This window comes from Coloeus monedula (assembly GCF_965178545.1).
Source record: "Coloeus monedula genome assembly, chromosome: Z".
Lineage (NCBI taxonomy): Eukaryota > Metazoa > Chordata > Aves > Passeriformes > Corvidae > Coloeus > Coloeus monedula.
In genome coordinates, this window is record NC_138822.1 from 24,547,260 (window position 1) to 24,572,255 (window position 24,996).

At 39.6% G+C, this 24,996-nt stretch overlaps 1 protein-coding gene across 1 annotated transcript in view; it reads right to left on the bottom strand.

Moving 5' to 3' along the window:
* Positions 1–24,996, bottom strand: part of ST8SIA4 (ST8 alpha-N-acetyl-neuraminide alpha-2,8-sialyltransferase 4) — a gene marked incomplete at both ends in the record, with an annotated part of 67,331 nt that overhangs the window by 14,388 nt on the left and 27,947 nt on the right. Inside the window, one exon of the mRNA XM_082301295.1 lies at positions 10,516–10,809. Within this exon, the coding sequence (XP_082157421.1) occupies positions 10,516–10,809 (294 nt within the window). The remainder of the gene's footprint in view (positions 1–10,515; positions 10,810–24,996) is intronic.

Here is a 24,996-nt window from a genome sequence, read left to right on the forward strand (position 1 = left end):
TGATCAGTGCAATGAACCAGAGCAGATTAATCAGATACAAAAGCTAATGATTTTACTGTCTGTCTAGGAGTGATTTATGGTGGTAGCCTATTCCATGATCTTCTGCTTTATGCCAAACATGGTTGCTATAATGGTTGCATTAAGGCCCGGGACTGGGGGGGGGGGGGGGGGGGGCAGGGAGTGCAGAGCTTTGGGGTTTTTGCTGGGCATTTTTGAAGACTCACTGCCCAGGCATTCCATGGCGCTGGGAGGTTTGGTTTTGCTTGGCTAGCTTGGTTTTATTGGCCCAGGCAAAGAGCTTTTCCCTTTCCTAGCTTGGAGAAACTGCAGTAGAAATCTTTCAGCTGCCTCAAGGTGAACTCAACAGCTGCAGGTCTGAGACTGGAGGAGTGGGACTGGTGGGAGCAGGGCTGCCCCGTTCCAGCCCCAAGCCTCAGGGATCCAAGGGAGAGAATGCACACCAGGAGGCTCCAGACCAGCTGTTTCACTTGCCATGACTGCCATGAAGTGGAGGTTGATGCCCGAGAGCCACCAGGTTTTTGCCTACTGCTGGAACTCCTCCATGGAAGCTCCACTTCCCTTAAGCTGGCACCATCTCACACCACATGTCAGGAAGGCATATTTCTCCAACATTTCCCCTATTCTCCAGGCATTTTTGGGTTTTCATTCCTCTGTGTGTGTGTGGCAGGATGTGAGTTCTGACAGTTTGGTGTTGTTTTTCTTCCTTGTCTTGTGGATGTTTTGTTGTTAATAAATGGTTGGGTTTTTTTCCCCACTTTGTTCTATTAGTATTCATTTTCTACTGGTGCAGGGGGGTTATTGAAACCCTTTAGAGAAGACTACTCATTACAGAGTGTCCTCTCTGAAATTTGTCTCAAAACTGAGACATCATCATAAATCCCATGGTTCTCAGTGAATTAAGCAACCAGAAGAGACAGGCTTCTTACAAATAAAAGTATACTACATCAGTAAATGAAGGAGGCAGAAGTTACTCCTCAGGATCAAGATTACACAAAACCTTTGACTAGTCAAAAGCATTCACTGACGCATGTGCAAGCATGTGTTGAAGAATGTGTTTGAACAGAAACAATTTGCTGCATCACAACTTGACGTGGAACTCAGTGACAGATTGCCTTACAAAATCCGTTAAATATGAAAAACTCACTTAAACAATACACAGGAGTCCGCATGCTGTCATGTCAAAGGACCAGTGTCTTTAAAGAATGAATGCTGCTGAGTGTTCACATTATTAATTTCTAGCTCCACTGAAAACAATGCCAACCAAAATGTCCATTAAATAGCAATGAAATGTGACTGGAGTTCTGCCAAACCCATCTACTGGTCTCACTTACATGCAATATACCCAGGAAAAAACTGGTTTCAGTCACTACTTCTACAATCCATCAGAAAGAAATACATGACACCTATGTGGGAGGCTGCAGATCCCACTACTGATTTAACAAGCAGTAATTTCCCAAGAGAAATTCCTGTGATTTTCAAGTAAGAAGATTAATGGATGTTTTTACTCCACAAAGATTTTCTGTCTTGAGCTTGCTTTCTGATGTGACAGTCTTCTGCATCATCGTCTCTTTTTACTATATATGAGGAGCATAGAGAAAAATGACAAAAGACTTTGCCATTATTGGTTAGTATTAAAAAAAATTAGAAATGTGTCCTCTGCATTGTACAATTTACTTTATTTTCTTTTTGTGAGTTTCATGCACTTTAAATCTCTACTGCATCAATAGAGGCATACAGCAGGTAGGTATCTACTCTTTTTTACTTTATTACTTCTGTTATATATAAATGAAAGAAAAAAAGGAATCCTGAACCACATCATATACCCACTTCACTAGACTGAAAGATTAAAACAAAGTAAAATTTTAAAAAAGGGAAAAAAAGGTTCTGTAAACACATTTATTATTTTAAAAGGGAATAGTTCTCACTTTATGGATCAAAGCCTTTCACAAAATCTGAGCTTATTGCTACTTACAGTGCTATCTTTGTATATTGTCAGTGGCTTTACTAAGTTACCATCAACTATGTAATTAACGGTCATTTGAAGCGAGATCTTCAGTCTGAATTCAAGCTACTCAACTTCAAGTCATCAGTGCTATAGAAACAAAGTGTGTTTACACACTGGCACATTTCCCAGATATTCTGTGCCCAGAACTTGCTTTGCATATTACAGACAAGTTTATAGAATTTGAAAACAAAACCAGAAAGACAGATTTCCTCTTCTCTTTCACCACTCCTTCAGAGAATTATCATCATACCAAAATAGCAATGATGGCTTAGCAATCTCATGAGTTAACACAAGGAGATCTGAGGCATAGTTTTGTGCTCTTCACCTGACTTTATGTATTATCCTTGCTGGTGAGAAGCCTACTGTTCTCTTAACAGATTCATTTGGAAACGATGTTTGCTACTGACAACATCAGAGAGGTGACATTAACAAATGCATGAACCAAATCGTCCTCTACCCATATCCTCTCAAACATGTTCTCTCTCTCCTGAATTAATCCAGTTCATTTTCTAATAGATTCCAGAGCCAGCCAGCATCATCTGTCTGGATCTGTTCCCACTGTGAAACACCCCTGGGGGAAACCCATAAACTACAGCAAACCCACTCCTCTTTGGACACCCATGACAAATCCCTTGCAGGCAGCAGAAATCCCAATTGCCACCAGTGATGTAGGGGTCAAGCCTGCATTTTGTTTCCAGTGCCAGCATGCAGCAATCCCCTGCAGCAGGCTGAGCTGCCCCATCTGCTTGGCACTCCATAGCACAACTCACAGCTGTACTCCCAGGGTTTCACACACTCAACACAGCTTCCAGTGGATGCCTTTCAGAGAGGAGAACACACTGCAGCATGGAGAGAGGGCTTCTCTCCTTTACCATGTCTTTATCAGACCTCAGGATTTCTCTTTAGTGATTTTTAAATGACTGCTAGCTCTGCAAAGGAAGGTAAAAAGTAAAACTGAGATTATTTTCTGAAAGCTTCTTGTCATTGAGAGCTATGTTCTGTAAACCACCTTTGTCCTATTGTATTTGTATGCTCTGTCTGTCATAGACTAAAAGGTGAAAAAGGCAAGCCCTCACCTGTAAAGTTAATGCCACACATGACTCTTTCTACTGCCTTGTTAGCCCATCTGTATGTTACATTTCATCTGAGGCTAAATAATTTGATACAAGCATAAACTTGCCACCTGTTGGTTTCAGTATGACTGTGAAACATCCACTACTTCCCCTCTGCCAATTCTGCTAGTAAGTGTGCCCACACTTATACTGAAATGGAAAAAAAAAAAGGCAACAAAAACCTCCACCTTGTGAGCCTCCAAAATGTTCTGAAACCGGGGGCTGCACTTGTTTTCAGTAAGGCCCTATCTCAGATTCTTTTACAGGCCCTCTTTTCTTGCAAAAGAAAATGATTATTCATTTTCTTTGGAAAGTCCCTGGTATCCCAGAGGTAGACAATGAAGTACAACTAAATGTAAAATGAAAAAGCAAGTTCTAGAAACAATTTTTGCTAAGTCCATTTTCTTTGACTACTTCACTAAATATATGATACAAAAATGCAGATTATGGCACTTGCTTCCACTAAATACAGACTAGAAAACACCAATAAGCTGTTTCCACAGTGCTCATGAGGTATAGAAACTATAATATTTCTATACAGAAATATTAAAGAAAAGTTAGAAATGAAAGTCATTAATTTTTACACATTACAGAAGTAACTGTTATTTTCTTATTTTTTCCTATGGCTTATTAATTCACCTGTGGAAGACGGAAGAACAGATCACAGAAAAGGACTTCAATACAGCAGTGTTACAGTATTAAATTAGTAATGTAAATCCAAACAGCACTAACCTCCCACTCATGTATAAATATGTCCTTATGGCTACAAATGAGGATAAGGACAGCAGAACACCTGGTAACAGGATTCACAGGAACAATCTCTGCTGAAAGAGACACACAAGACAGAATGCAGAGGGACAGAGACTTCAGTCTGGAATGGGAAGGAAATGAGTACTGGTGAGAGACTTCAAATCTTACTCCATCTGAAACACAGGCACTTCTAGCATCTACCTCAACTATGGTGTGCCTTCCAACACCAAAGAAGCAGAATCCAGATTTAAAACCTGATGAATCAGTTATTTTGTTTGAAAACATGTCCTGTTCTTAAAACATCACACAAGGCATGCCAGCACTGACCTAACCCTCCCAAGGGTCTGTAATAGAGCAATGCTCACCCTTTTTCTCACTTTCTAATTCTTTGATGCAAACTGAAACAGGCTAACAGGCTTCTCTTAGCCTCTGAAAAGCCTATAGATGGCTGATGTACCCAATAAACAAATTCCTTCTCCCACATGGTGGCCTGACACTGCCCAGATGCTCTCACTCCCCTCCCCACTCCTTAGTGGGGTGGGGAAGAGAACAGGAAGAGCAAAGCCAAGTAAACTCAGGGATCAAGATAAAAGACAGCTTACTAGGTGAATGAGCCACCTCCCACTTTCTTCTTCTGCTGCCTCAGTTGTATTGCTTGCTGAGCATGATGCTGGATGGCGTGGCATTTCCTTTGGTAAGAGGGAAGTTTTGAGGCTGTGCAAGTGCCATTCAGACACAGTCAAAACACTGGTGTGTTATCAACAACTTTTTACCCACAAATAGAACACACAGCACCTACATTTTGGCACAAGTGTTCGGGAAGAAGGTAGTAGCCATTAGACTTGGCACTTGGTAACTCCAGAGAAAATATGTCCAGATGTGACTCAGTGCTTCTGATCTGAAACACTTAAATCTCTCCCTCTATACCAACAAGAACTCAGAGACTTCAAACAATTCTTGAAGAAATTTATATGCATTAAAAAGCAAGGCTACAGAAGACATTAAGCCAAATTGCTCCTTCCTATACTGACACCACTGTTTGCTATTGTGCCAGTGTATTATTTCACTGAAACACTATTCATGTTAACAACCCAATTACTTGAATTGACCAAAGCAAAAGGCCAAACCATACAGTGCATATAGCTATAGCTTTATATTTATAGCCATAGCTTTTTATATTTCCATATTACGTCAGTAGTTAACTAAGCATTTGAAGAAATCTGTTACCAGCTGGATGCTTAATGCAACCTCTCCTCATCACAGAAGCTTAGTAAGATCAAAACTAAATGCACGTCTTTAAAAACCCTTGGTAGGCATTACAATCAAAATAAAAACAGCAGAATTTTTATTATTGTCTTATCTTAGAAACATCACTTTAAAAAACAGGAAGGAAACCTAACAATTTTCTCATGCATACGCATTACAGCCAGAATCAACAGATAATTCATCTCATGTGCCAAAAAAATCCCAAGAGAAGCTGTTCTCAGTTCTATTAATACTGTATGGTAACATCACTCTCTGTGGATTCCAGCCCTCTCCGTAACTTGTTCATCAAAAACAGACTACAAAAACTGTTTCTAGTTTACTTTTCAATTGCACAGCTACAGTTTTTGTTCATTTTGTATAATATGATCAAATGAGAGTTATAACACATTTTTATGGTTTTCAGAAACACAGGTTTTATGTAAGGAAAATAAATTCTAAAAAGAACCCCAAACCTAGAATTGAAAAATAATCATAATCAGTACCAAAGTAGTTTTCAAATAAACATAAATTTGCAGATACACTGTTGGAATAAACTACATGTTACTTCCTGCTTAGCTCCTAGGACTCATTAGCATTAGGTACAGTGCTGTTGCTCACGGTAGATAAACTAAGCAGCCAAACTTGAAAATGGAAAATTTCATTCCTATTTTTTCTTATGACTAATTCTGTTGCTCTCTACTAGTTGAAACCTGAAATTCAATCTGAGAAGAGTAAGTTTTACAAGCGTTATATACACATTGCTGATAAGGAACAAAACAGTTGCTTCAGTAAGAGAGGAAACCGTTCTCCCAAAACAAAAATTCACAGAAGTTTATTGTCAAAAGGTAAATATGAATAAAAAAAGTAGATAAAAATATCCCTATTACCATGGTAAGTTTTTCTTGGCTTACCTGGCAAAATGGACCATGCAGTGAAAAATATAAAAAGGCAGTTTAGTGCACAGTTCCGCCTTCATGTGCTCTAGCTCAACTGTGCTTGCCTCTAAAGAAAACTCTCTCTCAAAAAGTGAGATATCCCTTAACAGACCTTGCTAAATCTTTCAGAAATGTGATAAAATAGGAGAACTTGTGCAAAGGAAATAAAAGCTTCTCCTGAGAAACTTTGAACTATATCCTTAAGAGATGTAGGGGTACTGCAGCTCTGGCAAGTAGCTGCTAGATGAAAAGTCAACCTGGAGTGTCTCCATTTCAAGAACAGGAACATCACTTCCTGCTCTCTGCGTATGACAGGATATTGGGATTAGAAGAACAACTTCACATAATAGATTAAGTTCTTAAAATCAAAACTAACATGCATCCCATTTGTTTGTATAAGTTAAACAAAGCCAGGTCCAAGGATACCTTATGCTAGGGCACAAGGGTACTACAATATAGAACTCCTGTTTTTAATGTCCACATACATAAAAAACAGAATTGTATTCTACTGAAAAGAAGCTAGTGTGAAATTTTTTTCCCAGAATTTTTAATATTTATATACAAGATGCATAAGACACAGTAATTTTATATTTAGAATTCTACTTTTAGCTTAACGGCCATTTTTGTAATATTTTGTTTTCTCAGGTGATTTATTCATCCATTTATTCCAAAACATCCTTTCTTAATAAATACATTTTAGCAGTAAACTGAAAAGGGAAATCTGTTAGCAGGGAGAAAAGAAATGGAAGTGTTGACAATATAGATTACTCACAGTACTTATTTCTCAGCACAGAGCTGCTGGAGAACAACTTGATTTCTGCATGTTTCAGTTTCTGAAAGTATTTTCTCTCTAATTCCCAGAGTAAAGAACTCTGAAGATGTGGTAAAGTTGTGCAAAAGGTCACAACATCCAAAGAACAGCTGTTTGCTTTCACTAGTAAAGAAAAAAAGACCCTGCACTGGGAAGTGACCATAAATAGGTACAGCATACTCCTTACAAAGGCAAAACTCAGAGATTTCAGTGGGAGTTGTGCCATGTTTAATGCAGGACGATACTGCTCTTTCACAGGCAGTATCAAAGAGGAAATAAGCAGAGCACAGGCAAATCCCACAGGATGTCCATGCAACTGTTTCATACCCAAAAGATGGGAAGGAGACTAATGTGAAGCAATTTTAGTGATACTGCTGCTGAGTGACTAATAGTTCAAAACATCCACTTTCCTACTAGATGGCTTTAGCTGGAAAAGCAGCCAAGAAAACATTCTTACACATCAAGATGAGCGTGAGAACTTTGTTTTGTGGATTTAGGAGAGGAAATATGAGAAAAAAACTTCTCAGAAAACCAGTATATTTTAAATCTGTATTGCTTGGCAGGGCAAGGGGGTGGTGGTGTTCACTCTCTTCAGCAGACGTCACCAGCAGAAGCACAAAAAAAAAGAGCTGTGCAAGGCTCTGGGGGTTAACTGACCTCCACGCAATGTACCAACTACATGTTTAGTCTCAGGAACCCTCTCTAATCCCTCCACGGATCTGCAAGGCGGGATTCATAGGTGAACATCCTGCTGATCCTACTTTTGAGCTTGGTTGTCTGCCGCCACTTGAAGTAAACAACATGATCTGGACTCTAATCCCAGCATGCTCAGTTCCTATTTGCCTGCTGTTTAATCCATATTCAATTACAGCTCTGCTACTGAGACAAGCCTCTGTACAGACACTTTCCACACCTCAGAGAGTATAACTTCATTTGGAAACTGTTACAACAAATAATCCTAATGAAATAGTTTGGCATTAAATCTCAGCCTTATTAATAAAGAAAAGTTTCTGAAATTAGTCATTGAAGTAAATTTTAAAAAAGTTTTGTAGTTTGTTCATTATAATTACTTTATAATTAATCTTCTTGGCAGTGATATTAGAGAGCAAGTAAATGTTTTTAATCAGTTAAGATGCTCATTTAAAGATCTTAGTTACAACTTGAACTCTGTCATGTATGAATTGTCTCATTTATTTTGTCAATATGTGCAGAGTGACATTAAAAGCTTCATAAATTAGCTTTTAGGCCTTTAGAGACACTTTATAAAAATCATGCAATGGCTCCCAAATCACTTTCAAAATCTAATATTCAAAACTTATTGATCAAGAAGTGAAAAAGCAAAATAGAGAAAAATTATCACAGGAAATCACAATTGATCTAAATCTACTGAGGAAAAAAATCTGAATCCAGTGGCCATTTATGATACTACTGATTTAAAAAGTAGTTATCATGTTGAACTTTGTATGTATATAATCCGGTTTTAAAACCTAAAATCCTTCTGAGATTTTAGAGGAGCAGCCGTCACTCACAGAAGTTTTATAAGGCATGAAAGCAGCAAAACAGTAGTTTCTTTTTCCAATACCACATTATCTTTTCTTTTTTAATCCAAAAAGTACACAAATGGACAGAAAGAAAAGTTTTTAAAATTATCTCAGAATGCAATAATCTGATCAACAGCAACTCTGGAACACTACATACTGCTCATAAAGTTTCTTTCATTAAAAGAGAAGGAAGAGCAGGAGTGAGAATTTCATTATAGTGCTGTGATTATAGCGAAACTGACCTGTTTTTAGATAAAACTCTAATTTAATTTTATTCTTCATTAGGAATGAAGAATTTGGCCTCACTAGATCAGGAGTCTAAGAAACTTTATATTCTGCCATTCGAAAGTGCCTACACCAAATGCTTTAAAGACTAATGAAGGAAAATTTTGACAGTTTGATACATATAAAAAGGAATACAGACAACACTTTCCAAACCTTGAGCCTGCACCCTTCAGCATAGGATGCTCTCTATTTGTATTTAACATGTCAGGCTGGAATGATGAACCTTATTGATGATTAGATATGAAATTATTTGGCCCTAAATATACCATAGTTCCACATTTTATTAAAATTTTAGGTTCATTACATCAAAGAACTCTTGATATCGATTTAAATTTACTATGGAGTTTAAAGCGCAGATTCAACAACTGGACGAATCTATGCAGTTGTATCAGATGACACTGCTAGGTATAATCTAAAATACAGTTGAATCCAAATTTTCAACAATTCAGATGGCAGAGCTTTTGTTGCCTCATTCAGAGAGGCAATGTAGGTACTAGCAATTTTTTTAAGATGGAGCCACCTGAAGGACCTTCAAGTTAGCCAGCTTAAAGACTGCACATTCTGAATTACCATTCACATTTGATAATTTTGCCCAGATTTAGCAGTTGGAAATTAAAACTGTTGTTTGTAAACTGGAAGCAATCTCAGACAGGTTTATATACACATATAAACCACCATACCTATGTATTACAGACATTTTGAGTATTTGAAAATTCAACACAATCATGGCCCATAAATAGCTAAAGTCTAAACGTGTAACAAAATGGACTGAGTAAAAAAGTAAAGGTTTTCTGAAGGATTTTCTAATTTCAAAGGCAACAGTATTTTTTTTTCCAGTGCCAGGAGTGCACCAGAAAGGGAATGCAGCAGGTAATCTATGAGACATGTCAAACTATCCTGAAGAACAACTGCTTTCTAAGCTTTATTCTCATACTGCATTGGGATAACAGTTCAAACATGCTTTCTAAACTTATTTCTGCTGCTGTAACAGTAAGAACAGCTACATAATCAGTAACTGGTGTACAAGTTAATAGCAGTACTTTAAGGCACCTTCCTAAACCCCACAAACAGACAGCAAATTTCAAGAAACTGAAGCTGAATACTACCATTCTGTCATGATTTGATGTACAAACACATTTCATTACCATCATCTTTTGAATGATTTTCAGGCATAGCCCTATATACTTGTAGTATATAGTAGTGACAAAGGCATTGGAGCCTTCATCTGAAAGTTTTGTTTAATTATGGGGTTAAAAAGAAAAATATCTGCTCACAGCACAGATATTTTTTCTAATAAGTGGTTTTGTTAACATTTTCAGTAATTCTGATCAATGTTTTTTAATTGACCAAGCATCTGGCCAAATTCAAAAGGAGAAAGGTTGCTCCAAATCCCAGATGTTTTATGAAGGGGCTCAGTATTTTCAGATCTGCCAGGCATCATTATTTACAGGATTGCTATCTTACTCCTGATGCTATTAGATTGTATTTTTTATCTTCACAGTTGTTTCCCAAAGAAAACATGTAGCACTTTCATTGTACACTGAATTCAGAGTATTTTTAAGATTAGCTTATCACTAAATGATGATACATTTTCGCACATAAAAGTGCAATTGGAAAAGTTATTTTGCTAATGCGTTTCAGCTCTTTGCAGCAGAGCTGGCTAAATGAGTGGCCAACACTTGTTACCAAACAAAATTATCAGAAATGCAATCCATGCTCCTTTTGACATTCATCTTTTTTCTGGCTGCTAGGAATTCTAATTATGAGCGTCATTGTCCTAAGGACAGACCAGTCTTTTCCATACACTTACCCTCTGACAGCATGAATAAGTCTCAGTGATGGATAGGCGGTTCGCACTTTCAATTTATTCTTAAGGATTAATGCATTAACCCACTCCACATGCTTCTCTCCACCTTTGACCATGAAAGCTGGGATCCAAAGGACACTGTCATTCAGCATGGATAGTCTATGCACAAATTTTTCTCTGTCACTCTCATTCCGAAAGCCTCCAAATGCTCTTTGTACAACTGATGGGTTCATGGTAATAAAATCAGATTTCGTTCCCACATCGGCAGCAAACTCCACCACAGGAGCTAGATTGCACCTGAAGAGGAAGAAATTAATGGAAAAATGAAATAAATATGAAACATTAACTCAGAAAAATGTGTGCTGGAAGGGGAAGCTGAAAATGAACATGCAAGCCCAATTCAATTTAATGTGAGAAAAAAATACCAGTGATAATAGGTGTGATAACACATAGTATTTTACTCAAGTTCGACAAGGATCAGACAAATTTTGAAAAACATTAAGTGTACAGAATGCTGTGAGAAAAAAACCTCCTCTTTGTACATTTGGAAACCATATCATCATGCTCCAGAATTCATCAACATCTAAAGCAGCACTTGTGAATAATATGCTTTCTAAACCTGTTAACTTTCATTATTTGTTTATCATGTCACCAACAGCTCTCACACAAAGAAAGCCATGCTAGCAAGATAAGGCATAATTTGTACAGTTTAGTCCATGCATTTTTATTTCAGTTTACTTACAACACAGTATTTAAATATTATTTGCAAACTAACTTTACCCCATATTTAAATGAGCTTTTGGTACTTTGGTTTTTGGTATTATCACTGTAGTTGATAAGACGTTCTGAAATTTGGTATTTTTATTTGACTTAGAACTGCAATTTTTGAAAAAAAAGTATTAAACTTGAAATTTCTCCTTCATATCTAATTTTCAAACCTTGTTTAATTTTGCAGTAGCTTTGTGCTTTTTTCTTAGGGTCGAGAAGTTCTCACTATGCCATTGTTCAGCAGATTTTTACCCCAATTATATAAATACATACATAGGTAATCACACATATGCATTGAATGCAGGTGACAAAATGCAATTCAGAAATTAGTTGTGATTTCAGCAACCAGTATGACCTGACTGAAACAAATCATCTCCACAACATCCTCAATGAATTAGCCTATAGCTAGTATGCCCCAAAAACGTATCCTGACACAAAAATATTTTCATAACTTAACAGACTGCTCTGAGGTAAAGGATGTTGAGGTAAAGGATGGTAAGAAGCAATGTTGGAACGGGCTCCTCCAGAACATTTACATGTTATCACATTCCTAATATAAATAGTATTCCATTAATTTTGCAATTTTTTATCCACTAGTTTCTTCTAATGGCCAGATGTCCAATGACATACAAAAATAAGTCACCACTACTTAACACCAATTGATGACCTAGTCCTGTCTGATAATACTAATTACCCAGAAAATAATTTTCACTGTGTAATTATCAGTTAAAGAAGTGGTCCTATCTTCTTCAGAAAGACATTCGTGAGACTATAAAGCATATATTCCTAGGAGATAAAGAAGTCCAAGTTTCTGAAAACACATGGGGAGATGTAGGCTAAGGAAATAGATTTACATTCTTCCTTATCTTTATACTTCTATTCCACAAACCATCTGGACGCATTTCAGGCTGCTAAGAGTAGTATATTCTAGAAAACGGTACTTAGGGCATGAGAACTCCAACTGAATTCAGTATTGGCTTTGTAAATTGTTTATGAAAACCTTAATGCACAAACTTATAACCTGCCATTATTAAAAGTTTGTTAAAATCTAAAAATAAACATGATCAAATAATCAAACCAAGTACTTAAAATCAACCAATCAAATGCACTGAATTACTGCTGCTTTTGAAAATACCTCTTTTAAGGGCAGACTGCACTAGGGATTTGCACAGTGGGTTTGTTTTAGTAGTCACATATATGGACATGATGAAATCTATTACTTACATATGTAAGATAGGTCTTGACATTGCAAATCCTGCTCTGAGTCCAACTTTGATAAACAAACCATGTATGTACCAGCACCACCATGTTTAAAAAGCTGTATTACATATGCAAAGTGTGCACATATAAGTCTTACAGTTCTAATATGATTCCGTACTTTTTGACAGCTCTTTTCTGATCTGCCAACAGCACCAGTGCCTAAACCTTTACACTTTAGTTTGAAAACAGCTTAAAAATGTAATTTCACCTAAACTCTGGGAAAAAAATCATCATAGGCGTACTAAGTACAAGGTGTCCTACCTTGCATGTCATTACTGCTACATCAGTAACTCAAATCTGTATTTGGGAAAGTGTAAGCAGTATACATTTGTAACTTACTGCATATTCAGATTTTTCAAGTATATCTTCAGAAAATAATCAACAATCCAAATACACTCAGTAACAATAGGACTGGAATGCTTTACCACCCTTATTGTAAAATTTCTTGCTTGTAACTAGTCAGAATCTACCCGCATTCAGTTTAACATTATTGCACCTTGTCTTGGTGCAATAGGCTGGCCTAACAAGTTTATCCCTGTATTTCTTATATGTTTCAGGGCTAATAAAACTGGCTACTGTGTATTTGTATATAGGCCTGAGTATATGTATATAGCTTTTACCTGTTTTGGAGCTTTAATCTTAACCTCTAATACATCTTTATGCTATGCCACAGTTTCATACTGTTGTTGGAATTTTTAAGTTTATTTTGTTAGAAGATGTCAGTGACCTCCCACCAATTCTCATGATTCTTTCAAGAAAACTTCACATTCAGAGGCAAACATACATATACTAATTTTCTTTTAAGTGAAATTAAGAAGCCTATTAATTGAACAACTTTTAAATAGTCAATTCAATACCCTTCTCTTGTTGTATTTTTTAACTCTAGCTAATTTGCCATAAGGCACAGAATGCCAAATATAATCACAACAGTGAAGAGATGGTGAGGGTGTTTCTGCACCAAAAGCTTTACCATTACATGCCTAGGGATTTATTCAGCGTAAATAAAACCATATTTTTATTTGGGCTTTTTTTTTAGGAAGAATATATAGAAGATTGTAATTTACTGAATTTCCTCTTTCTCACATGCCACATTATTAGTACCTTGCAACATATGAATGCTTAAAAATTGACTCCAAACCACAAGCTTCTTGCCATCACTTTCCATTCATTCTAAAAACAACTTCAGTGTTGTCTTCATGATAGCATGCAAGTAAGCAGGCTACAGGTGAAAGCTGAGCAAGACAAACTTGCTATGCTACTGTTACTGAGAAAATGGAAATAGTAATTAAGAGTCACACTGAGCACTGAATATTGACTTAACTAAGTAAATAGCTGAAAATATGAGTATTGAGAATATATCACATTATAAAAAAGTTTGTAAATCTCCTAAATCTCCTTCTCTGGAGCAAACTATTCACTGTTTCCAGACAAAAAGATGAAATGAGTTTTCTTCCAGCAAAAATAATTTTATAAAGTAATGGTTTTCATGATTCCTTTTTTATTTTTTCCCCTAACAATTCAGTTTCAGTATTTTGTTTGAAACAAACAATCTTATGGCTATTTTTGTTCTACATAAAAGTGTTTCATCAGAGGCTCTAACTACTACTTCTTTTCCTTGCACAAAACTAGCAAATAATTAGTTACTATCTGCTCCCTTACTTCTTCTAAGCACTATCTGTGTCAGCAGCGTTTAGTAAATGGTCTAATGAGACAAAGATTGATACATTTTGGAGAGGGGATTAGAAAAAAACCTAAGTGTATGGGAAACATTCATAATTCATGTGATTGGCAGTATCATAGGCAATAATACCCATGGCACCTCAAATTAATACTGCAGTCCCTGTTCTTCCCATTACATCAGACCAGACCATAGACAAAACCTCTGCACAGCCATTTCAACAGGGTGGTTACTCTAAACTTAGTATTAGGCATCAATCATATTATTTAGGAAATCTGTAAGCTTACAGAGGCACCTAACGTACACAAATACTATGTACAACCATGGTGCTAAAACGCAAATATATCTATAAAATATTCCCAGTAAGAATACAGGGGTTCCCACACATGAGCTTTCAGTGTGATAAAAGATTTTCAACTGAAAAATGCACTGCAATGCTATCACTAAAAGGAGCACTGGGATAAAAGGGGAAAATTAGGTAATTTCTGAAATATCATGCAGTATTTGAGCATGCATAAAACAACTGAGATAGTAAGACACACAGACCAAAAAGTCTCAGTGATTGAACACCTGCTTCTTCCACAACCACCTGTTGCATGTATTAGTTACAGTGGATACGTTAAGAGGAAGTGTGGGTAAAAAACTGGTAATGGCTGTTGTTGTATGTCATAAGAAAAAAAAGAAGAATGGAGTAGGTGCTCCTACACCACACTTTTACCAAACTGGGTGATCATCCCTGGGTTTGCTGTGCCATCTTTATGGCCCAAACATATCCATAACATACATGGTCTTTTAGATAACAGAGCTTAACAAAGAAAATAATGCAAAGTACAAAAATATGTTCAAATGAGAATCAGTTATTCCACAGAGATTCAGTTCAACTTGCTTTGTCATTTATAGCTCATGTATATGAATACAAATGTCCAGTACATAGTATTCATAGACCATATTTCAACTTAATTTCAAATAAAAACCATTAAAATTTCCTCGGGTAAAATGCCTATCATTTCAATTTTATCTGACACTGAGAACCAAAAGAATATTCTACCTACAGTAGAATAATGCAAGGAATGGCCATGAATCTGTACATTTCTTAATCCTCTAACAATTGGTGGACTTGAGGTTTACAAGTTGAAAGAAATACTTTAAAATACTATAAAGCCACTGGAAAGAAGTGTTTTATACCCATGCTTTGTTTTATTAGTATCTTCTCTTTGTAGAGCAAAGCCAAAAATATTACACAGTATTAACCACATACATTCTGAGAAGTCAAAAAATGAAAATCAGATTATTGCTGGCAGACATATTAAACCTTTCTGAAACATAAGGCATTACACCTACATTAGTGTCAATAACATACACTCCTTCCTGAGTAGCCTGCAAGGTTTTATATCCAGATTAATATCCAAATTCCTGTAAGAATCAAAATAGTAATCTTGAATCCAGTAATTCACGCCATTTCTAAGAAATAATTGGACATGAAAGAAAAATTAAAGGCTCGAGCAAGTAGGAGAGGGAAAAAAGAGTTTAAGACTGAAGACAACCTCACAGTTGGACTACGTTCTACTCAATCTACATGCAAGAAGCATATTGCCCTAAGACTTCTGTGTATGAAGCACATCTTCTCACCTGGTTCTCCAAATAAAGGTGTGCAGCAGTGCTGTGGTAACTTTCCCACACACCCAAAAAAGGGGAGATTTACAAAAAAAACCATGCACAAACTTCCAATTTCCCCCGACCAGTGTAACTATTAGTAAAGTGTATGGACTCTCACATGTTTTGCATACTTCTTTGGCTACTGAAAAAACTAAAGTTGCTTCAAATTAACCATAGGAATCTGGAGTAACAGTGAATCCCCTAACATACCCACTTCATCTCAGTCCTTATCCGTGGCACAATAGAGGATGTCTCATGAGAGCAGGAAGGTTAGAGGCTCAGGTACAGCATTGCAGATTCTATTCACATGCAACAATCACAAGGGGTTTTTAATATGTGCCGTGTAAAATATTGTCTTGATACACCCTTTCACAACACAAGTTCACAAAAATACTGAATATATTACTTCACTACGAAGATGGTTTTTGTAACATCATCTGCTAATAAACTTCATTAATTCCTGTTGCCCATATTAAAATTTATACTGTTAATCAATAAATTCTTTCTTCCCAGTGTCTCCCTTAACACCAGTGAACTGAAATGCAAGTTATCATCAATTGACATAGCATAGTGAAGTGTCAGAAAAATTCTAAGTGGCATTTTAGAAACAGCTGCAAAACACATTATTTACATATTTATTGTAAGTCTCGCTGCAAAATTACACCTGAATTAGTTTTGCTGTTCTTCCCAGTACTATTCCTTTGACAACAATATAAAGCAATGAATTTCTTTCACTGAAAGTTTTTTGCATATATAAAAAAATTATTTAAAAACCTCACAAAAATTACAGCAATGAAATATTGAAAATTATATTTTCATGCACGAAAAACTAAGAAATGGAACTTAGTAGTATCCTGAACACCTGTACCTTTGCCTTTTGATGTGAAAATACCATCACATATGACTATAAAGAGCATATTCTATAGGATAATTATGAAGATCCACAGAAATGTTGTAATTCTGATATAGAATTTTTTTTTTAAATCTGCAACATTATGAGGACAGAAAGGGTTAAAAAATTATTATCCTTGCAATAAATTCAGAAAAAATTATGATTTTCATTGTTTTGGAGAAGCACTTTGGAGTTGTTAGAATGGAATGCTAACAGAAGTTTGAACCTTCCAAAATGGAGATCAGCTAAAAAGGCAGTTATTTAGATTAAGACTGTTCTGAACATTTTCACCTCTTAGAACAGTCAATGGAAAAAAAAGCATAGCATTCTCGAGTTTCCAACTGTTCAGAAAACACTAAATTAAAGGCTCTCTATTATCAACAATAGGAGTAAGTGATTTTAAAATAATGGTATCCTTTTTTTCTCAGGATAGTTATAAGAAGATTCAAGGAAGATTCAGGCTAATCCTATCTGCTCTACATTTGGATGCTTATAGGACACGTATTTATTTAAGCAGCCTTTTTGGAACCCATGATCATTTGGATAGGGGTGTAGAGAAGTGACTTCTTACTGATATTTCCTGAGCGTTCTGGATTTCTGTCCTTAAATATCATCCTAAATCACCTACTTAAGGACTAACTTCTTTAAAATAAAAACAATAACCCTACAATGTGGCCACATGAGTCAAGCCCTCTCCAAGGCTCTCCTGAGGTGGAGACCACCTAGGCCTGGCTGACTGGAACAGCTCTACCAGCGCTCCCCTTCCTCAGACACTCAAATCCCTGAGCAAGAATACTGGAAGATGATGGCTTTTCTCTGCTTTCATTTAATGTTTCAGTGTAGTGTGACAAGTTTAAGGAAGAAACAGAAGGCAAAAATAGAGCTGCCACATTTTAGATCTGAAAAAGGTCTAATGAGCTAGTCATGGTGTATTCAGATGCCATTTTTAGAGGAAGGCTCATGCTTTAAAATATCTCTGTTAAATTGGTAACTTGGCTTTCAACAGATCTGCTGGCTCTAAGGATTTAGCTCTATTTGGTGTAACAGCCATGGTCCAAGCAAGGTATACTAAAAAATATTTGGACATAAAAGCTGATATGAATTACAAAAACAAGATCCAGAATATAGGTAAATTAATATTCCAAATATCTTTATTCTGAAAAATTGACAATGTTTTTTTTTTTTCTAGCAGGTGAAGGAACAACACGCATTAATGAAACTACTGCTAATTTCTTATTATTAATTTAAATTGCTGTCCTGAAATAAGACACCACACCTAATCACGGAATGATTAGGTCTGTCCTTTTCTTCTGCCTGACCATATCTGCTGTTTTCTGCTCATACCACATATGATGCTTGCTTCTGCATATCACAAGAATCAATACACTAGGGAGAGAATCAAAACAGAATTGTCCTCCCCTATGTACAAGACATACCAAGACATCTGTTAAAGGATATATTCTTTCCTCTCAAAAGGGAAAAAAAAAGGACTACAAGCTTTTTCATTTCCACTTCACTAACCACAGGCATGGTCAAGTTAAAAAATGGAAGTCAAACTATGCTGGAATATAGAGCTACATTTGCCCAGCAAAATTTTATCACCAGTGATGGCAGAAACATCCATTTGGTTCCTAAATGCTGACAGAGTTAGCAGGAAAAAACTCCAGTGGGAAAAGAAGAATTGTAATGATGCCGTGATGATTTTTTGCCTTTTCTTTTATACCCCTGTTATACCTTTTTACAACTTCTGTATTCTTAGTGCTTTTTGCCTACATTCTTGGACTTGTTTGTTCAGCTAGGAGACTAAACATTTTAGAAGCTTCATAGGTAGGGGTTAGTGTGCCCCAGACCCCAAGGTCCTCTCCAAAACACATTCTGTAAACTAAAATAGAACCATCCAGGGGAAGGTTCCCTGGGGAAGGAGGGGCTCATTCAAGCCTCTCATGGGGAAATTTTTGATAGATATGCTAATTAGTAAGAACTATAATGCTATACCAGATATTTTGGGGGTGGGCAGTATGGTGTGCATTTTGGTCCATTCAACTTGGATTTTACCAAGGTAAAATCCCTTTTTCGCTTCTAACCGTGTTTGACTCTTGATTTTACGACCAGGAAAAGGCACCAGTTGCTGGCGACCAGGAAGGGACCATAATGACCTTGAAACTCAAGAGTCTTGGGTTGGAACACATCTTGCTTTGCCCCTCTCTCTGCCGGCAAATTACAGAGGGGCCGGAGTGACAATCCAGGACTGTGACCAGGACTTTAGGACCCAGCATGGAAAGGCAGATACACGGAAAGGAAGGTGAGTTAAAAGAGGACTGATATTGTGCTAGCACTAGGGAAGGAGATCTCCAAGGGAAGTGGAAAGTTTGGGGGCAGAGAAGCCCATGAAAGGGGAAAGCTTAAACTTTTCCCCTGCAAACTGTGGAGAGGACGCCCTCCGTAGAATCCACAAGAGTCCAGAGGCTGTGTTCCACACAGCCATAGGAGTGGCTCAGACGCTTGAGAGGTTGGTTGCTTGCTTGCTTGGGACATTGAGAGGGTGTGAGCTCAAATCTCTATTGAGACCCGGTTTTTGCACACGGGCATTTACCGTTTGCTAGAACTAGTTGCTTTTTAGTATTTTAGTTTTAGCTTTAGTTTGTGTAGTAAGCTAGGTAAACTGCCTGGGAAGTCGGAATTCCGAGGCCAGATTGCAGACTGAATTCCAGAGTTAAAAGCTTCCCTCTGGCAGAGTTTTCCTGTCTGTGAGCAAACATGGGTGGTGTTTTTTCAGATGAAAACAAGAAAATCCCTCCTAACAGCCCGTTAGAGTTGATAATAAAACACTGGAAATGGCTGACAGGGCGGAGAACTACTCTAGACACGTGAGAGTTAATCAGACTGTCCACAAGAGTTTGGCCGTCTTTAAAGTTAAGTCAGCGAAAATGGCCTCACTTTGGTAGCTTGGAAAATGATATCATTACTGACCTGATGGTAGAACTGAGACCATTACATAGGTTTGATGAACTGAGATATGCAGAACTTTTTACTATGTATCTGAACAGGGAAGAAGCATATGTAGTAGAGAGAAATACCATGGAAATGACTTTAAGAAAGAGGAGGGGAGGGAAAAAGCTGCAGCAAGCTAGCTCGCATACGAATACAAACAGAGAGATCAATATGACAGATGTAGATATGGTGGCACCAACTTTGCGTGACGGGGGGGGGGTCTCCCCCCCACCGTTCAACCACTGGGACAGCCCGCACAGGTGGGGGTGGGGGACAGAGGACCGGGACAGCCAGTGGGGGTGGGGGCAGGAAGTGGAGGGGCGGCGGCTCCTGCGCTGCCGCCTCCGCCGCTGTATGAGCGGGAGTGAGGGAGGGGGCAAGCGGCCAGCTCCAAGCAAGAGGAGTGGCACAGGCCGCCCCACCCCCAGTCTCGTCAGGGGCGGAGAGTGGCCATGGAGGTGGGAGAGAGGCAGGCATGCCACCACCCCCTGACCACCCCAGAGGCGGAGAAGGGGCAGACTGGCCACCGCCCCCTGACTTTTCCAGAGGCGGGGATGGGGGAGGGGAAGGGGCGGGCTGGCCGCCTCTCCCCGAGTTCCCCGAACACGGAAGTGAACGCAGAAATGGGCGCAAGTGGTTCTGAGTGCCCTCCCCCAGTACGGTGAACTGCAAGTTTCCGAGCTAGAGACAGGAGGAGCCGATCGCTCTCCCCACCTGCAGCGCAGCCAGTCTTAAAGCTGGGGGCAGACGGGATGGCCCCGACCCAGGAGGCTCTTGCAGAGCTAGGGATGGAAGAAATCGCTTGCATCCCCTGCCTCCCTACCCCTCCACCACTGTAAAAAGCGAGACAGTCCCTGATCAACATTCGGCTGGAACAATCTTTAATACCAATGAAGTAGTTTCAATTAAAAGCAAACGGGATGATTCCGATACAGATGGTTCCCACGAGGAGGAGGGTGGTAGAAGAAGGGGCAGGATAGCCTAAGAAGCTATGAAAGCAGTCAGTCCCGTTGCTAAACACACAAGGTCCAAAGTAGATAAAGGGAGGGGGGGGGAGGAAGAACCTGCATTAGAAGCACCTCTGAGAGAAGCTGTGTGAAATCAGGGAATGATTTATATAAAGACACCGTTTTCCCTTGGAGAATTACAGCAGTGGAGAAACTCAAGTGAGAAGTACAGGGACAACCCGGAGAGAGCAGCTATGCATGTGGAAATGGCCATAAAATCCCAAAACCCAGATTGGGGTGATCTAAATGTTATGCTAGATGAATTATTGGATAAAACAGAGAGAGAAATGTTCAACAAAGCTGATATATCTGCTGTAGAAACTCAAATTGCAACTGGGAGTCTCCACGGGTCAGTTAATGACATCTATCCCCTAGCAAACCCTGGCTGGGATCCCAGTGTCCCAGAACAGATGGAAAAGCTGAAGTGATATCAGAAATGGGTGGTTGTTGGGTTAAAATGTGTCATTCCTAAAGCAGTAAATTGGGCTAGTTTATATGAGATCAAACAAAATCCAAATGAGACCCCCACAGAGTTTCTAAATAGGCTCAAGGAGGCTGCACAAAAATACACTACCCTAGACCCTGACTCACCTGAGCAGCAGATCCACCTGGCCTACCTGTTTATAGGTCAGTCTGCTAATGACATAAAGAAAAAGCTGCAAAAGATAGACGGGCCACCGGACATAAGTAAATTGTTGAATGTAGCCTGGAAGGTATTACCAGAACAGAGACTCAGCAGACAAAGATAAACATAGTAAACCCCACCACAAGAAGAAGTATGATAAGGGAAAGTCATCTGACACATCAAAAACGGGTCCCCCTTTTCCCCTAGCTGAGGACCAGTGCGCAATTTGCAAGAAGCGGGGGACTGAAAAAATGAGTGTCCATCATGAGCAGAAATGAAGCCCCCAGTTCCAGAACAAACTGTAAATACAGACTAATGGGGACCGAAGGTAACTACCCCAGCAAAGCCTAAGCTGGGGAATGATGATGTTGAATTTCTGGTTGATACAGGGGCAGCGTGTTGTAGTGGGGATTCCTACAACATGTATACACAGCAAGGCCCATGGAAAAGAAATATAAGAACCAATTCTTGGTAGATGTTTTCAGAGAGATGTTTGTTCTGAAGCCGCGTGGCCGGATGACTACCAAGGAACTGTAGCAATCATGGGACCAGAGGGTCCTTGCTGGGCAGGGGAACACAAAACAACCATGGAGAATAAGGTTGACCAGGGAGTAGGGAAACCCCATGCCTCCCTCCCAGGGCCCCTCTCCCAGGACCCCACCCCAGGGGGAAGGAACCCCAACACTTCACCCTTTTATTTTTAACAAAAAGAGATTTAAAACTTAACATTGAAAACAACTGGATAAATGAGATAACAAGAACAGTTTCAAAACAAAACAAGCCCCCCTCCTGAGTCGGCAGAAGGGAGACAGGACTCTCTGAGCATGCTGTGTGGGGAAACAGAGGCAGGAGAGGGTTTCTTCCATTTGTACCTGTTGGAACTCTAAACAAAAATAGTTTCTTCCCCCCCCCTTTTTCATCCCCTCCTCAGCATCGGAGAGGAGTTGTAGGGAAAGGGAATTGTATAGGGAAGCCATGGGGTAAAAAATGGATTAGGGATAAATTGGGGATGGGGTAAACTTAGGAAAGGGTTCACATTGGGTATAGGGTAAAAGGGGAAAGTAGGCTGTGGGTAGGGAAGTTGCTGGGATGGATATTGTTTATAATTTTGTGTGTAACAGCTGCCTTTGACTGGAATACCCCCAGGCCCTGTCACGTGGGCCACCTGTGGGCCTTTTCTTCCTTGAACTATGTCAAATTGTACAACTTCCCCATCTCCTACACTTTGGAGGTATTTTTCAGGGTTATTCTTTTTAATGGCAGTTCTATGGATGAATAAATCTTTCCCTGTATTATCCTGTGTTATAAATCCATAGTTGTTTTTGACATTGTACCATTTCACAATTCCTGTGATTTTTGTTGCTAGAACTTCTCCTATTACGTGCTTGCGTCTGTGTCGTGGCTGCTGGTCCTGTGATGCTGCTGCCTCGCTGACTCCAACGTTTCGGTCGAGCGCCCACATTGCTGCTACTCCGCGCCCTCTGAGAGGCGCCGCTTTGGCTCAGTGCTGCGCTGCACAGCTTCTCGTGTTGCTATGGAAACCGCTGCTTCTTGCTCTACAAAGCTCTCTGAGCCGTGTGCTCGAAACCGGTTTCCATGCTGACCCCCTGTTTCTGGCTGCTTGTGGGGGCCGCCTCTCTGCTGCACATGGCCCACGGCACGTGCAGTGCCTGCGGCGTCATTCCCTCACTCGCGGTCATGCAGCAGGGATGGGGTCTGTGATAAGGTGCAGGCTCCCAAGGGGGCCGGGCACATCCAGCGCAGGCACCTCCGCCAGCACAGGTAGGGGAGACCCTGTGGCTGCAGTCACGTGCTCCTGGGATGGCCGCTGCATGGTCTCAGCTATGTGATGATGGTCATCTTCTGCCGTAGAGGTAATGAGACCATGCACATGCTTCTCAAGGGCTTCATTAATTACAGGAAGTGCACAGAGAGTTTCTATCATTACAATATGTTTTGATTGAGCCATTTCCTTATCCATGACCTGGGTCCAAAAACCGCACATACTAGTTTTAGGAGGACTAACGTCAAAAAGTAAGTCTAGAGAAACATAAGGGAAATTTTTGAAAAGCCAGTCAAAAAAATGTTCTAGTTATCCCAGAACAAGTTTCTTGTTTTGCTGTGCCAGGATTTCTTTAACTTCTAGATACATTTTTTTCTGCAACTTAGACAGCAACACCTCTCACAATTCCTCCATAGTCCAGAGAGACTAGCCAAACCAAGGCAGGAAGAGAGAGACCCAGAGTGTCCTTTACTCATGAATTTTCGGGAATCTTCAGAAGTTCAGTTATTTCACAGGCACTGTCTCCAAGGGATCATTCTGCCCACATACCTCACCATTTGTTGTAGTGGGGATTCCTACAGCATGTATACACAGTGAGGCCCATGGAAAAGAAATATAAGAACCAATTCCTGGTAGATGTTTTCAGAGAGATGTTTATTCTCCAGCCGCATGGCCGGAAAACTACCGAGGAACTGTAGCAATCACAGGACCAGAGGGTCTTTGCCGGGCAGGGGAACACAAAACAACCAATGGGGAACAAGGTTGACCAGGGAGTAGGGAAACCCCATGCTGCCACCCTGGGGCCCCTCTCCCAGGACCCCACCCCAGGGGGGGAAGGAACCCCAACAGCAACATATTCTGTGTTCAGAATCACAGAACAACAAGGTTGGAAGAGACCTCTAAGATCTTCGAGTCCAACCCATGTCCTAACACCTCAACTAGACTATGGCACCAAGTGCCATGTCCAGTCTTTTTAAAACGCATCCAGAGATGCTGACTCCACCATCTCCCTGGGTAGACCATTCCAGTACTTTATTATTCTTTCAGAGAAAAACTTTTTTCTAATATCCAACCTGTACCTTTCTTGACATGGCTTGAGACAGTTGTCCTCTTGTTCTGTCAGTTGCTGCCTGGTGGAAGAGACCAACCCCTGCCTGTCTACAACCTCCTTTCAGGAAGTTGTAGAGAGTGATAAGGTCACCTCTAAGTCTCCTTTTCTCCAGGCTAAACAATCCCAGTTCCCTCAGCCGTTCCTCATAGGGCTTATGTTCCAAGCCCCTCACCAGGCTTGTTGCCCTCCTCTGGACACAAGCATCTCAACTTCCTTCCTAAACTGAGGGGCCCAGAACTGGACACAGTACTCAAGATGTGGCCTTACCAGTGCCGAGTACAGGGGAAGAATGACCTCCCTGCTCCTGCTGGCCACACAATTCCTAATGAAGGCCAGGATGCCATTGGCCTTCTTGGCCACCAAGGCACACTGCTGCCTCATATTCAGTTGGCTGTCGACCAGCACCCCCAGGACCCTTTCCGCCCGGACACTGTCCAGCCACACTGTCCCCAGCTTGTAACACTGCTGGGGATTTTTGTGGCCAAAATGCAGAACTCGGCACTTAGACTTACTAAAACTTCATCCTGTTGGACTCTGCCCATCCATCCAATCGATCCAAGTCTCTCTGCAGAGCCCTCTGTCCTTCCAATAGATCGACACAAGCTCCCAGCTTAGTGTTATCTGCAAATTTACTAATGAAAGACTCAATACCCTCATCCATGTCATCAATAAAAATACTGAACAGAACTGGTCCCAGTACAGATCCCTGAGGG